At 41.9% G+C, this 14,018-nt stretch overlaps 2 protein-coding genes and 2 non-coding genes across 5 annotated transcripts; all 4 read right to left on the bottom strand.

The window, feature by feature from the left end:
* Positions 1-1,354: 1,354 nt before the first annotated feature.
* pabpc1b (poly A binding protein, cytoplasmic 1 b) lies at positions 1,355-7,195 on the bottom strand. 2 transcript variants are annotated; one of them, XM_067255233.1, is made up of 14 exons: positions 6,427-7,195; positions 5,401-5,594; positions 5,008-5,123; positions 4,572-4,711; positions 4,379-4,473; positions 4,119-4,256; positions 3,500-3,868; positions 3,077-3,167; positions 2,823-2,933; positions 2,538-2,683; positions 2,365-2,449; positions 2,077-2,207; positions 1,838-1,936; positions 1,355-1,744 (listed from the first exon to the last, which is right to left on the bottom strand). In XM_067255233.1, exons 1-13 carry the CDS (start codon positions 6,617-6,619, stop codon positions 1,844-1,846), a joined length of 1,902 nt encoding a protein of 633 aa, XP_067111334.1. In that variant the 5' UTR covers positions 6,620-7,195; the 3' UTR covers positions 1,355-1,744; positions 1,838-1,843. The 2 variants fall into 2 exon arrangements, with proteins under 2 accessions (XP_067111334.1, XP_067111335.1); XM_067255234.1 differs by having other exon boundaries at positions 2,553-2,683.
* On the bottom strand, positions 3,293-3,426 carry LOC136962716 (small nucleolar RNA SNORA5). Its single transcript, XR_010878932.1, has one exon. It is a non-coding gene; the product is annotated as a small nucleolar RNA SNORA5 (small nucleolar RNA).
* Positions 3,936-4,073, bottom strand: LOC136962717 (small nucleolar RNA SNORA5). The gene has a single exon (XR_010878933.1). It is a non-coding gene; the product is annotated as a small nucleolar RNA SNORA5 (small nucleolar RNA).
* Positions 7,196-8,220: 1,025 nt separating the features above from the next.
* On the bottom strand, positions 8,221-11,035 carry znf706 (zinc finger protein 706). The gene is made up of 3 exons (XM_067255884.1): positions 10,748-11,035; positions 9,471-9,612; positions 8,221-9,089 (listed from the first exon to the last, which is right to left on the bottom strand). Exons 2-3 carry the CDS (start codon positions 9,603-9,605, stop codon positions 8,994-8,996), a joined length of 231 nt encoding a protein of 76 aa, XP_067111985.1. The 5' UTR covers positions 9,606-9,612; positions 10,748-11,035; the 3' UTR covers positions 8,221-8,993.
* Positions 11,036-14,018: the final 2,983 nt, after the last annotated feature.

Here is a 14,018-nt window from a genome sequence, read left to right as displayed (position 1 = left end):
ACACGCACACACAGAGAGAGAATGGAAGTGAAATGGTGGGTCGAACGTACTGAACTTGAAGTCGATATCAATGTCAGAAAAAACTCTTTGCAAAAACATCTGGCTCAGGTTAAGATAGAAATGGGAAAAAAGTAGAAAGGAGCTCTAAATTGTGCATTTGACCTCTGAACCCACTTCAGTCATGTATGAATTAGAGTTGGATAAGGGTTGGGCCTTGCTTTTTTATGATCAGATCCCTCAATAGGATAATGGGAAGGGAGGTCAGTAATTACTTGATCATGTCAGGTGAAATACAATGTTGCATAAAAGCCTAACTTCTTAAATAATTACTTGACTTTCCCGGAGTAACAAAGATCAGTAGCTAAATACACAGAATACTTTTCAATCCAGTCCCAGAAGCTTAATCGTACGGTCTATGGAAGTCAAGAGGACAGGCTGCATTGATAGCAGGTTGGATAGTTTTAAGTGCTTATTGTCTCAGAGAAAAGCATTATAGGTCATCTGAAAATGTTAATGTACAACATAATTACTAACTACGATAAGAATCCAGATTATCAGATGGGAACTGAGGAACTCTTGGCAGACAGCATAGTAGAATTTGGATGAAGCGATAATGGCAGCAAGTTACTGTTATGGTTCATGTTGGAGTGGTCTGGTCCAGTACACCCTTTTCACCACTATTTGACAATACACCCTGTTACAAGAGTAACTGCAGGTGCAACAACTGCAGGTATTGAGCTCCATGCTCTGATGGGAATCAAAGAGTAACCACACTTCAATCTCAGCTGCATTCCAGAAACCTTGGATAGAAAACCCGAGCCAGAATTATACTCAGGGCCTTGGACTGGAAAGCGGTTTCACTTTCACAGGATGACAATATAGCAGACCAATAGGTACATCTTGTTAGTGTTCCAAAATGACCTGGTAGTATTGTAGTTTGATGCCAGAACACTGACTTCATGAATGCAGCCTGCATACATATCAAGTGACCAATTGATAGCATGCTTTTTGGGATTTAGGCTGCGTGAGATGGGACTACTTTCAAGCAGGTAATGGAGGCTTGTTGCAGACAACGTTTCCCTCCACTAACTGTTTCAAACTAGATTACCATAGCAGTTTGAGACTTGAGATCGTTGTGCATCTTCTGTAGACTGAGCCATATGATTTCTATCAGCCCATTGTCCTAAGGTATACATGGATTCAGTATGTCTGATCATTTTACGAAATCATTGAATTGATGTATATTGGCGTCATTTCATTTAGTTAATTAAATCTAGGCTAATAAACCAGTCAACCAAACCAAAGGTTACTTTCAGAATCTATAGGCTTCCAACCTAAAAACAAAGAGAAAGTGTTTTTGTTTTTTTTAATCATTTTTATTCAAGCAAGTAATGGTCAAGATAAATTTCACAATGCTGAACTGTCTTGTCACCTCTCCTCAGACAACCAAAACATTTAAAATGAATAAAATGCCAGAAAGGAATGCTTTCAGTAAATTCCAAGAGGAATAATTAAAACCCCAGACTAAACCATTTTTTATTTTCAAGATTTTTCTCTTTTTTTCCTTATCCTTTTTCATTTATAAACAAGACCTAGTCTCATCTTCTCTAGGCCTGGCCTTAACCTAGTTCTTTCTTTTTTAACGTGTCATTTTATTTCTTTTTGCATTGTTTTGTGTGTTTTAGCTTTTTTCAATGTTTAATTTTTTTCCATCGGTGAAGCACGAGTAAAACGTTGCCCATTCCTGTGAAAACAAAATAAAAAAGGCATTACTGGCAATGACTCACACTTAATGGGTTATAAAATCCCATCACAAGCACGATTAAAAAGAACCTACCCCATCTTAAACACTTGGGACTCCAGCAGAGTTGGGCACAGTCTTTTGAGCTGTCTCCTTGGCCTGGTGGGCTTGGAGCACAGCCACCGCCTCATCAACCTACAACAAATATATTAACATTTCCATCACACCCACTATACTTTAAATCCTTCTGAATCGTTGGGAACACAGGCTTGAGTGTTCAGGTTGGCATCACATTTAAACTGACAAACTGTGACAAGCTGGACCTAAGCACAAACCTTTGAGCGCAGAGATTCCGGGGACTCCAGCATGTGGAGAAGCTCCGAGTTGTCGATCTCCAGAAGCATTCCTGTTATCTTACCGGCCAGGCTGGGATGCATGTTCTGGATCAGAGGGAACAAACGCTCACCTGGAAAAGAGAAAAGGATTGGTTCAAAGAAATCTGGCTGAGAAGAAGTGTAGCAGATGCTCTGGGTGAAATTCACAAGGAAAGCCTAGTAGGACATGCACACGTTGCTTAACTAGATGAAGGCATAAAAGACAGCGACGAGAGCAAGTCCACTCACCCAGCATCTGCTTCTGCTCCTGTGGTGGGGCAGCAGCGAGCATAGAGGCAGTCAGAGGCTCCTGGCCCTGGACGTGGACAGCAGGCTGGAGGACAGGAGGACGCGATTAGGAAAACACACAGGCACTGAACACTGGACGGCAGAGCCGAGCCATGGAGATAGGGTGGGTGTACCTGCTGCATAGCCACCTGAGGCTGGGGGTTCATGTGCTGCTGGGGATTGCGGACTCCCGGGGCATACTTGTACTGGGGCACGCCACGCACGGGCGCAGAGGCAGCCGCCGCTGCGTTGATGGGACGAGGTCCCATGGCCTGGGCAGCTGCAGGGAGACACGACACTTACTTAGCTTCCCGAGTCAGCGTTCTCCTTATGTACCAGAGGAAATGCTTTCAGAATTTTCAGATTTTTATGTGAATGAAAAAGGCGGCAGTGTGCCAGATTGTGGAGCTGTTACTCACGAAGGCGCTGGGCAGACATCATGCGGGGCACCTGGGAGGTTGGTCTCATGGAGCCGAAGGTCTGGGGACGGGGGACGTTGGGACGCATGGCACCAGGCATGTTCTGGAAGTCTGCAGACATGTCACCGCAAAGTTATGGTACAGCGTAGCCTTGGGAAAAAAACATGCAACTGGCTGTGTGTGATTGTGGTTCGTGTGTTCCAGTGCAGTTGGTCAGACCACTCCTATTAGAGGCGGAGAAGGGAGCAACTCACGCTGAGGACGGACACCTTGGGTGGCCCAGCGCGGGCTGGGTCTCAGCTGAGCCATCTGGCCTGTAGGATAGTACGCAGCCCGATTCTGAGCCTGCAGAGAGAGCCCACACAGCAAACTTTAGACACGACCGAACAGGGAATGGTTCAAGAACACGACTCTGAACACGGGTTACGGCATGTAGTCAGATCATCCGAAACGTTTGTATGGCAAAGTCGATTTATCCGTAGTACAAATTTATCCCCAGTGCCGACAGCACAGCCGTGGGGCCCATTTACTACGATGTTAATGTGGCAGCCATTTGGGCCAGTGCGATCCACAGAACAGAAAGCACTGAATTTGACTGGCTGCAGTGCCTATATTACACAAGACACAGATCTGAGCTCTCCACTTGCGGGTAGGGCCAATCCAGGCCCAGTCCTTACCTGGGGGATGGCAGCCATGAAGTACCCAGAGGGAGGAGCAGGCTGGTAGGGGTTTATCACTGGGTTGGGCACGGCGCGAACGCTGGCCATCCGCTGCATGTACTGATTGGTGAGGTGTGCTTGCCGCTCTTCCTTGCGCTGGGCCAGCGCCACGTAGAGGGGCTTGGTGGCCACGATGCGGCCGTTCATTTCAGTCACCGCCTTGGTGGCCTCCTCCGGGGAGGAGAAGCACACAAAGCCGAAGCCTTTGCTGCGGCCGCCCTCCATCATGACTTTGGCGCTGGTGATTGTCCCGAAGGGGGTGAACTCCTTGCGGAGGCGCTCATCATCAAGGCCGTCGTCGAGGTTCTTGACGTAGAGGTTAACCCCCTGTAGGAAACCAAACTGTTAAAATCACAACACCACTGCACGAGGACGACCATTTGACATTATCAAATGTTGTCTGCAGTAGATATTTATCCCCAGCATCCACTGAGCAAAGACGTGGGGCCCATGGACTACAGTATCACTGTGGCAGCAATTTTGGCCAGTGCAGTCCACTAGGGGTAGAAGCACTGAATTTGACAATGCTGCGTTGCCAGAATTGGCTTTGTGGCAGAATGCAAGTACAACAACTGGCCTGGTAGCGCGTCATGCGGTCCTGTTTCATCTGCTCAAACTTGCGCTTCAGTTCAGTCTGGCGCTCCATCTTCTTCTGGGCGCGGCCCACGTAGATAAGCTTGCCGTTAAACTCCTTCCCGTTCATCTCGTCTACGGCCTTGAGGGAGAAAAAAAACAAAACCATGCGCGTCAGTTGAATGGGCTAAACTGCTACGTCAATGTTAAGTGAAGGAGTGTCGTTTCAGCCGGTAACGTCGTTCAGGGATTCTTCATATTCACCTTCTGAGCATCCTCGTGGTGCTCGAAGCTGACGAAGCCAAATCCTCGTGACTTTCCACTGTCATCCGTCATGACTCGGATACTCATGGCGTTGCCTTGTTTTGGGGGGAGGGGAGGAGGGGTCAGTTTATCGATTGATAAAGAGCCTCCCAGCGTGGGGACTCCACCACTCCCATGTCAGCTGCTGCCTCACCATATTGACTGAACACGTCCCTCAGCTTCTCCTCGTCCATATCCTCCCCAAAGTTCTTGATGTAGACGTTTGTGAACTCCTTGGCGCGGGCGCCCAGCTCAGCCTCGCGCTCTTTGCGGGACTTGAAGCGACCGACGAAACTGCAAAGACAGAGAGCATACTAAGGGTGGGGTGCAAAACGTCTCACCCATATCTGACTTTAGTACTGACTTGGGTTTATTTAACAAGCCTAACACCTACAATAGGAAACGTAAACGGGGCAGTCAGTAGGGTCAGTAGAGGAAGACAATGTGTCAAGTCCAAAACAAAGGTATGCATGAACGCAGATTGAATCTGATGTTAGTGCAATTAGTCTTAAAAAAAAGAAAAAAGATTAGATTTGTAAGTAGTCTTTTTGCACTAAAGCAAGTCAGCATTTAAGGTTTGACACACTTACACTTTTCGGTCATTGAGCAACATGCCGTTCATTTTCTCAATGGCCCTCTCCGCCGCCTCCTGAGTCTCAAAGTGCACAAAGCCGTAGCCCTTTGAGCCATTCTCATCACACACCACCTTGAAGGGGGAGACAGGGGTGCACATAAGCATCACAGGCATGCAAAACCACACTTGTTGCCCCTGGCCTGCTGTTGTTCACACATTTGCAGCCCAAACAGTCTGTCCAGAGCAGCACAAAATAACTCAACATCTTCGAAAGTCATGTTTCTCTGCCTTCACTTGTGGAACAGACTGGACAGGTTAATGCTGCAAAGGTGAGAACGCCAGTTGAGATCAACCCAATGCAACATGCCATTATTTCAAATCCAACACCACATGACAGTAAATGACTTGCCTTGCAAGAGAGGATGTTGCCAAAGGCGGAGAAGGTGTCGTATAGGGCCTTATTGTCAATAGACTTATCCAAGTTCTTAATGAAGATGTTTCCGACGCCACTTTTGCGCAGGGAAGGGTCACGCTGGGACCACATGATACGGACCGGGCGACCCTTGATCACGTCAAAATTCATTGTATCTAGCGCACGCTCAGCTAAAGTGAGGGAAGAGAGAAATATTTTTTAAGCATGTTATGAATACATCTGTAACTATAGATAATCACATACTTCATGAATAACATTGTTGTCTGTGGACATCTCTTAACCTGAATTGACAGTGATATTTTGATTAGATCATTCATTGATTGTGGAATAAAAATAAATACAAGCCCACTATGCAATTGCCTCTAAGGAAACGTATCCAAACATGGATCCCCATGGGTGGTAAAAGTAAAGCAACCAATTATTCAGCCAATCTGGCAGGACCTGACCAGCTGCCGCTTAAGACACTTTGTACAGTAGCCTGTGCTGACAATTTACATCACAGACGAACAGGGGGTGAGGACATTTTGGCCGCAACGTCAAATACGATCATGGAATAAATGAATCCTAATGTTTAATTAATCATTTATCTATATGATCAATTATTATTTACTTTTGTAAACAATCTGTTAATCATACTATGGGATGGCGGCCCTAACCCTAAAAAGTAAATGTCCAGCAAGCCAACCACAATTAGGCAGCAACGTAGATCATTAGATTGCAATCCATTTGAACTTAACAGCTTCATAAGCAACGTGAATTGTCCCTTACTGTACGGTGTAGTCCGTTTGTAGTCGTGTTTAATGTAAAGATAGCTAGACTAGCGCTCAAGTACATTTTGGTGAGACAACGATTTATCGGGAAGTCACGTGGAAAAGGAACGCAGTAAGCTAAGCTAACGTTAGCCAACTAGCTACCTTACACAAACCACGCAGTCCAGATAGCTAGCTCTACCCAAGAAGTAAAAAATGACATCTACAACACTGTACTTTTCTTGGAACTTACCGTCTGCTGGCTGCTGAAAGTTTACATAGGCGTATCCAAGCGAACGCCTAGTGATCATGTCTCTGCATACACGGATGGACAAGATAGCCCCTGCGGGGCTAAACTTCTCGTACAGCATGGCCTCGGTCACGTCTTGATGCAGGTCCCCAACATACAGAGATGCCATCGGGTAACTAGGAGCACTCGGGTTCATTTTTGTTTCGGGTTTGAAACGTTATCTAGCTAACCTATCAACGGAACAAATAGCTACGAAGAGTTTAACTGAAAAAAAAAATGCGTTCTGTATTCCAAAAGGTCTGTTACGTCGTTAGCAATTTAGCTCGGGCCGGTGTGGAATTTGTCAGCAAGCTAACAGGAGGTTAAAATGTTTAGGATGAAGACCGAAGTTACTTAGCTAAATCGGTGAAGATTAACTTCTTTCTGTTTGGGCTATTAAAATACGTAGTAACGGTCCAAATATCTAAAACTGAAATTAAACGAAAACAAAAGTTGTCGGCCTTGCTTGCTTCCCCTGAGCAGATGGTAATCAGTTGCGTTAGCTTTGTGCTAGCGACGCTCGTCGGTTTAAAATGTCGTTAAGTTCCGTCTCTTCTGGTACCGTCCAGTCTTTGAATGGTTGCTCCTGCTTCACCGATTTTATTACAAAGAGAAAATAGATTTTTTACGTTTTTACGGTTTTTAACTTTTTTTTATTTTTTTAATTTTTTATAGAATGTGTGCCGAGCAAGCTCAGGAGCACACGCGCATTCACACAGCACTAACAGCCGGGGTTTAGGGGAATGCGACTGAGGAAGTGGAGTGATATATGTACTGTTGTCTACGTCACTTAAACGGACCACTCTCCTTCAAGCTTTCGAATAGGAGGCGTTTTTAGATTGCGGCTTCTCAACACATTTCATGTTGATTGGTCAAAAAAAAATCGCCTTGCAGTCGATAAAAACCAAGTCTGGCCCTGTGTCGCAAATCGCAGAGTTTTTCTCTCAGTACGCACTGCAGCTTCTCTTACAAAGTATGCGTACAGTTGGGACATACTACCTTGTCATAATATGCCGTTTTTTACTTTGACCACTTTGCTCATATATATTTTACTGCGGAACTGACCGGAGACGTGCATTTACTGTCTGAAGGGCAACCACAGCTGTTAATTTGACTTAATACTGTCTGTAGTTCAGTTAATTTGACCTATCTTCCGCTATGATGAGGATTGTGGGTCGATATTGAGGTTGAGTTAACTAAAATAATCTCACAATCAAGGATTAAAGAAAGCTAAATGAGGTTGGGTTGGTAAAAATGATAGGTGGGCAACGTGGGCGGTGCACAAGGGCGGTTCTGGAAGGAGCGGGGAAGGGGAGGAGAGGACAGGGGAGGGCAGTGCCCTTGTGACAATAAACTTTGACTCCCTTGTGGCCCCCCTAAATGTACAATAATTTCGTATATATAATTATATATTTTCGTATATATAATTGTATATATTTAGTTATAATTAGTATTGGTAAAAAGAAATCTGCATGTGGGCGCTTGTTTACACCATTTCTGAATCATATTCTATAATCTGTCAATTCAGATATTTATTGTGGAATTATACTGAGATTAATTTCAAACAGGGGCCTAACTTTACACCTGAAATAGCACACTAACTTTACATATTAACTATAGGATAAGCGTTTCTTTTATTTGTCCTGTTACTGACAATAAATTCTAATTGAAATTCTCATCCCCATAGAAAAAAGGTCAACAAATAAAAAAACTATTATTAAACAAAGTAAAACTTTATTAAAATGTTATCTTACATCATTGAGACATGAATAACTTTATTCCAAGTGTAAAAATTACAATGATCAGTTACAGAACATGTTAATTAAAAACAACATGAATATGGCCTCACATTTTACTGACAACAAATCATTGATTGGATGAATGCAAAGCTAGAACAAAACAAATCTGCCTTTGTACTGGACCCCACATCCATAAATTAAAAGTAGATTGCTCAGTTTGCACTTCAATTCACAGGAATGAACCATAACCCCCTTCACACAATCATTTTAAAGTTCTTGATTAAACAATAATTCAATGTTTATTTTGCTCATAACAAAGAAAGCATGTTAGACTATACAGGGATGCATTGATTAAGGCAATATCTTCTTAAGATATACATTTTATGTAAGGACCTGATCACACCCTATCCTAGATAAGAGTCACCTAGATACAGCACATTAACCAAATTTAAACCGTTAGTGTATCCTCAAGTAAGCATGGGGTCTGTTCTGAGAGAATGTGTAAGGGATGTATACTGCATTGACAGTTTGCATTCATCAGGAATTGTAGGCTCTTCCAGCAGCCCTGAAAAAAAAAACTGAGCCCCAGCCCGTTCTAACTTGTGTAGTTAAGACTGCATGTATGTAAGCAACATGTCAAAAAGGCAACACTACCCTTCAAGAGGGCGAGAGAAGTGGAATAATCACATTGCTCACAGCCATTCAGTCCTTTTCTATCCATACAAGGATACAGAGGGTGCAGGCTGCAGGTTTGGGATTCAGGACAAGAATCTTTTTTTGTTTTTGTTTTGCTTATGCTTCCACTCCCTCCAGCTCTGTAGGCAGGGGGGACTTGGGATGCTTGCTCTCAAAATGCTGCTTGAAGGTCTTTGGGTCTGGCATCTGTGACTATTATAAAGAGAAAGAAAACAGAAACGAAAAGAATACGAAAATGACAAAAATCAATACAATGGGCATTCTCTTTACATGCCAATAATGCATGTCATGATATCTCTTTCACACCAGGATGTGGGTTTGACCATGTGTTATATTTTACGTGGGTTTACATATCAGTAATGAATTGTTGTGACCATTCATCTCAAAGTCCCTTTAACAGCAAGAGAAGGCCTTTTTGAAATCACTGATTAATTAGCACTTTTTCACTTTGTCCAACCTTCTTGTTCTTGATGTGGACCAATAATCAACACGCTAGCCATTCATGGTTAAAATCGTAAAGTACAGTGTTCAGATTAAATGCAAAGAGCCTGAGCATCACAGCAAGAAACTCACCCTGCAGACAGCACAGGTGAACACTAGGGCAGCCTTGGCAGCAGTCTTCTGGTCATGGCCTTTAGCCTTCTTGGCTTCAGCCTGCTTCTTGGCATTTTTCTGCTGAGATTGGATCTTCTGATGACCACGCGCCATAGCTTACCTAATGAACGAGGGTGACATGTACAAACCAATATGAGATCAGTAAAGGATTGTTATTTATTTTCATTAAATCAAGATTAGATTTTCCTTGTGTAGCTCATTTGAAACGACTGTTTGCAACCCATTCCTGTGATTAGCAGAGCACACTACTGTAAGATTTGGTTGAATACCAGGGAGGAACATGTATACACAAGTACAAACACCACAACTGGAGTTGTCTTTACATGTCACAGTAATGCTATTGATATCCCTTTCACATCAGAACCTGGGTTTGACCTCGTGTAATATTTTGAGTTGGTTTAACACATGTCATGCTTCATCTACTAATGAGTAATTACTTATTGGATTGAATAACTGAACTTCAGAGGTCCGTGGTGTGTTGTTGTGAATTTGCATTTGTGACAGATTACTGCGTGTGTGCGCTACTAGCCAGTACTTCTGGCAACATAGGTAGCCTCGACATCTACCATTTCTATTCTTTTAGCTCATCTAGATGTGATGATACACTGTGTAGGCTAGATACAGTACATGACACTACACGACATTATCAGATACTGTACCAACTAATCTAGCTATAAAGTTACCCTAAATAATAAGGTTAGCGAATAGCTACTCATCGATTTGCTAGGGGGGGACATCGAAATGGACGATTTAGGTTTTGGGTTACTGACCAGCAAATGAGCTATTAGAAATGAAACATTCCTGGTTTATGTAACTAGCTTTGATCGTAAAATTGTCTAATGGAAAAGTAGCTAGCTAGTAGTTACACTGTTGTTAGCTCGACTAGGTAGCTAATGTTAGCTAACATGTTGACCAGTGAGTTAGAAATGCCAATGAAAGGGGCTTGACGCTAGCTTGCAAGCTAGTAGATAGTCTAAGAATATTAGCACAATTTACAGCTAGCAAACTTTTTTGAAAATCAGATGTCTGACTAGCGGTGTGAATCATATCATGATAAAAATGGGTACTACCCTAGCCAACGCCTGTGTTAGCGCTGTGCTAAACCATATGGTAGATCATAGCTAACGTTAGCTTTAAGCAACATAGTAGTGCATTATTTATTTCAATATAAAGTGAACACTAAAGGCTACTATATGTGTATGCAATAACATTTGACTACAATAACCATACATTACCTTGGAAAGATAAAGGTAGATGTTTCTCAGCTCGAAGGCTTAACGCAAATCTTACAGTTGTGCTCACCTCCTACTCTCTCGGTTGTTGCTACTGTAGCTAGTAAAGTTAGTAGAGATGGCTAGGCGACTACTAGGCGCACGATGACACCCTCGCAGCTTACGCTCAGACCTTATTCTTCTTTGACGGCACATTTAGCTTTATTGCCAATAACAGTGCTTGATGTGATGGGGAAACGAAGCTTTGTGGTGCATTTGAAGCTTTTCAGTTATTTGTGTCGAAAATCGATTAATTACTAGAGGCGTTTTATAAACACAGTATAGCCTACACTATCGACATCTGCTGGTTAAAGTAATAGCAGCAGCAACTTTTAAAAATGCTGACATCCCACACGCAAAAAGCGATGAAGCCTTGTGGTCTGTTGGAATAGTCTATATAAAAAATATGTATATGTTAATTTTAGTATCCTAACATTAGAACTTTTCAATGTCGAAATTAAATGTAAAAAAATTGTTTCGAAGAGAAGTGCTTCATAGGCTTACTATAATTTTGAAGTGACCGACTTGATGTAAACCGATGTCTATGATATAAGTCTATGGTTGTAGCAGTAGCGCTATTCTTTTGTTGACAGTGCTCGAATGGAAAAGTATCAAATTGTATTTGGGATTCCCAAACGAGTAAAAAGATTAAAAACAACGATTTGTTCACGAATTGCTCATCAGTAGGCTGTTGTGTACATTTTTGCTAGCATGTGAATTGTGCTCATTAGTTTTTACTTGTAGGTCTAACAGTTGTGTCTGAATATTTGAGAACAATTCCCCCACACTCAACTTTTCACAGATTTTTTGATTTTATAAAAAAAAATGTGGCGGGCAAAAATTGAAATTGGGTATATTACTCTTTCATTGGCCCCAGACCTCCTACACTCGTAAACCTCACTAGGGGGCATTGTGTGCTTGAAGATATAAAATATTCTGTCTCTGGTGGAGTTGGTAGCTTTACTGCAAAACGTGTTCAAGGTGTTGTGATATTGGACTTTTATTTTGGAAAGTATATTCATCTATGACAAATATGACTTTATTTGATCTAATTCAACCAAATCAACATTTTAATGACTACATAATACAATGTGATGTACTCATACATTTTCAAAAAGGTGACGTCCCATGACACACTTCAAAAAATGACCATACAAATTGTCTATTCTGAAGCTCAGCATTAAGATTCAGATGTTATCCTAAAGTAAAGTACCTAACAGTGTAGTGTGGTAAATATGTATATTTTTTGTATGTGCCAGACCAGAGAATCAAACTATATTACCAAACTGGACTCATTTCTAACATATTACGGTGAATATCCTTTCTAGTTCATGTGTCGTAACATTATTCATTCTTGTATTTGACTACATTCAGCATGTATGAAAATGTGTGCAACGCTCACTAACAGCTACATTACTTAATGACTTCACTAACTTCTTACAGACCTGAGAAAATAGATAAAAAATATCAATTTGATGTTTCTTTATGGTTTACATGAGATTAAGATTACATCATTAAACACAATAGATCCTGTTTGTGGCTTGCTTCAGATAAGTGTTATATCTATATTAATTGTTGGACAAAGTAGCCTAAAAAATACATTTTCATATTTTCTGAGTCACTGGTATTGGTACAAAAAAAACAATTGTTGCTATTTCCAAACACAGACTTTGGCCTCTTTTCCAACTAGGTGACCACACCTCCACTGAGTAAATGTGGAGTACAAAGAACTGTTCTCCATTCACAAATACATCATGTTCTTCAAGAGTTGTTAGGGGACACCAGTTAATTATACCTTTGAGGACCATATCTTATCTATTTCTGTGCATGGTATGCGTTGTGTGTGTGATGTTAGTAGAAAATACTAGACCTACTACTGGAAAATAATATAAAATATAAATAACTGGAAAACGTATTAGTCTAAAACAGTTGTATTTGAGTGTGAGCAAATTGGATCCACTCTTACACTAATCATTTTAAAAGACATTCAAAAGTTATTTGGGGTGGGTCTTTTCATGGGAGAAATGTTATCATTGTGAGAAAAATCTCCAGATAGAGGCTTGTATTATGTTACACTTCTTTTCACATCATAAGAAAGAGAATCCTTACAGTCTTTTGTGAAAGGGGAAATTTCTCTCACTCTCTTTTTCTCTCTCTCTCTCCTTCTCGCTCGCTCTCTCAGAGAGAAGGACAGAGATTATGCCCCTTGTGACATAAGCCACACATCACCTAGGCTCAGTTCCTTACAGTTCCTCTGTCGCAGGTAACCATGCTGGTTAGCCTGGGTGGAGTTGTCTGGCCTTAGGGCCTGTGAAAGGAAATCTTCCAGGTGTCAGACATTCAATAGCGGTTGAGAATATTATCCTTGGATCTATTGTCTCTTGGGAAAAGCAAGGTTTGCCACAGACAGCCTGAGATTTTCCCATTTGGGAATAAAGAGGGTTCTATGAAATATGAAAATAGTTACTTTGAAAAAAATCACATTCTTTATTTAACAATAAAGGAGGACATCGTCTTTAACTCCAGTACATTTTACTTTACAACACTTTTACAAAACCGATAAGGCAAAACACATGGACACGAATAAGGTTACAGTTAGTTTTATTTAGATGGGAAACATCCAAATTCACCTAGGTGGTTAAAGGAAGAGGAAGTAATTTTGTTGTTGTCCACTTCCTCTATACAGACCTGACGTCACGCACCCTTACACCTTCTTTCCCTCCCCTCCATTTCTAAACCGACAGGTTCCGCCGTCCAGTTTTGTGGTTGTTCCATCAAACCTGCTATAATGCTGTCTGACTAGTTTGGTAGAGCATGCAGTGACATTCAGGAAAACAACACGAGCAGTGTTCAGCTTCCCTGAACCAGCTGCTTCAAGTAGTGCTCTGTCAGCAAGAGATATCTGTCACAGAGATACCACTATCAGAAAGTGACATCAGGTTTGGGCTGACAAACAGATACACGCAGGTATCCCAGCCAAGTCCAGACAAGCACTCTCTCCCCTCTAAAATGCGAGGAATGCGGGATACACCTTTCACCTCTCTCTATCTACACACATACACACTCACCCTGTATACTCACTAACTCCTGCACACAGTCTTTCACAATGGAATTCTGAATATAAATGACTGCCCCTCAAATATGTGTCATGCCCATGCTTGTTGCTGCTGTGTCTAATACATAAAATTAAAAAAAGAATCATAGATTCCAGTGAACAGAAGTACTACTGAGTTAG

This window comes from Osmerus mordax, chromosome 18 (genome assembly GCF_038355195.1).
Source record: "Osmerus mordax isolate fOsmMor3 chromosome 18, fOsmMor3.pri, whole genome shotgun sequence".
In the NCBI taxonomy this organism is placed as follows: Eukaryota; Metazoa; Chordata; class Actinopteri; order Osmeriformes; family Osmeridae; genus Osmerus; species Osmerus mordax.
This window is presented reverse-complemented; position numbering and strand designations above follow the sequence as displayed.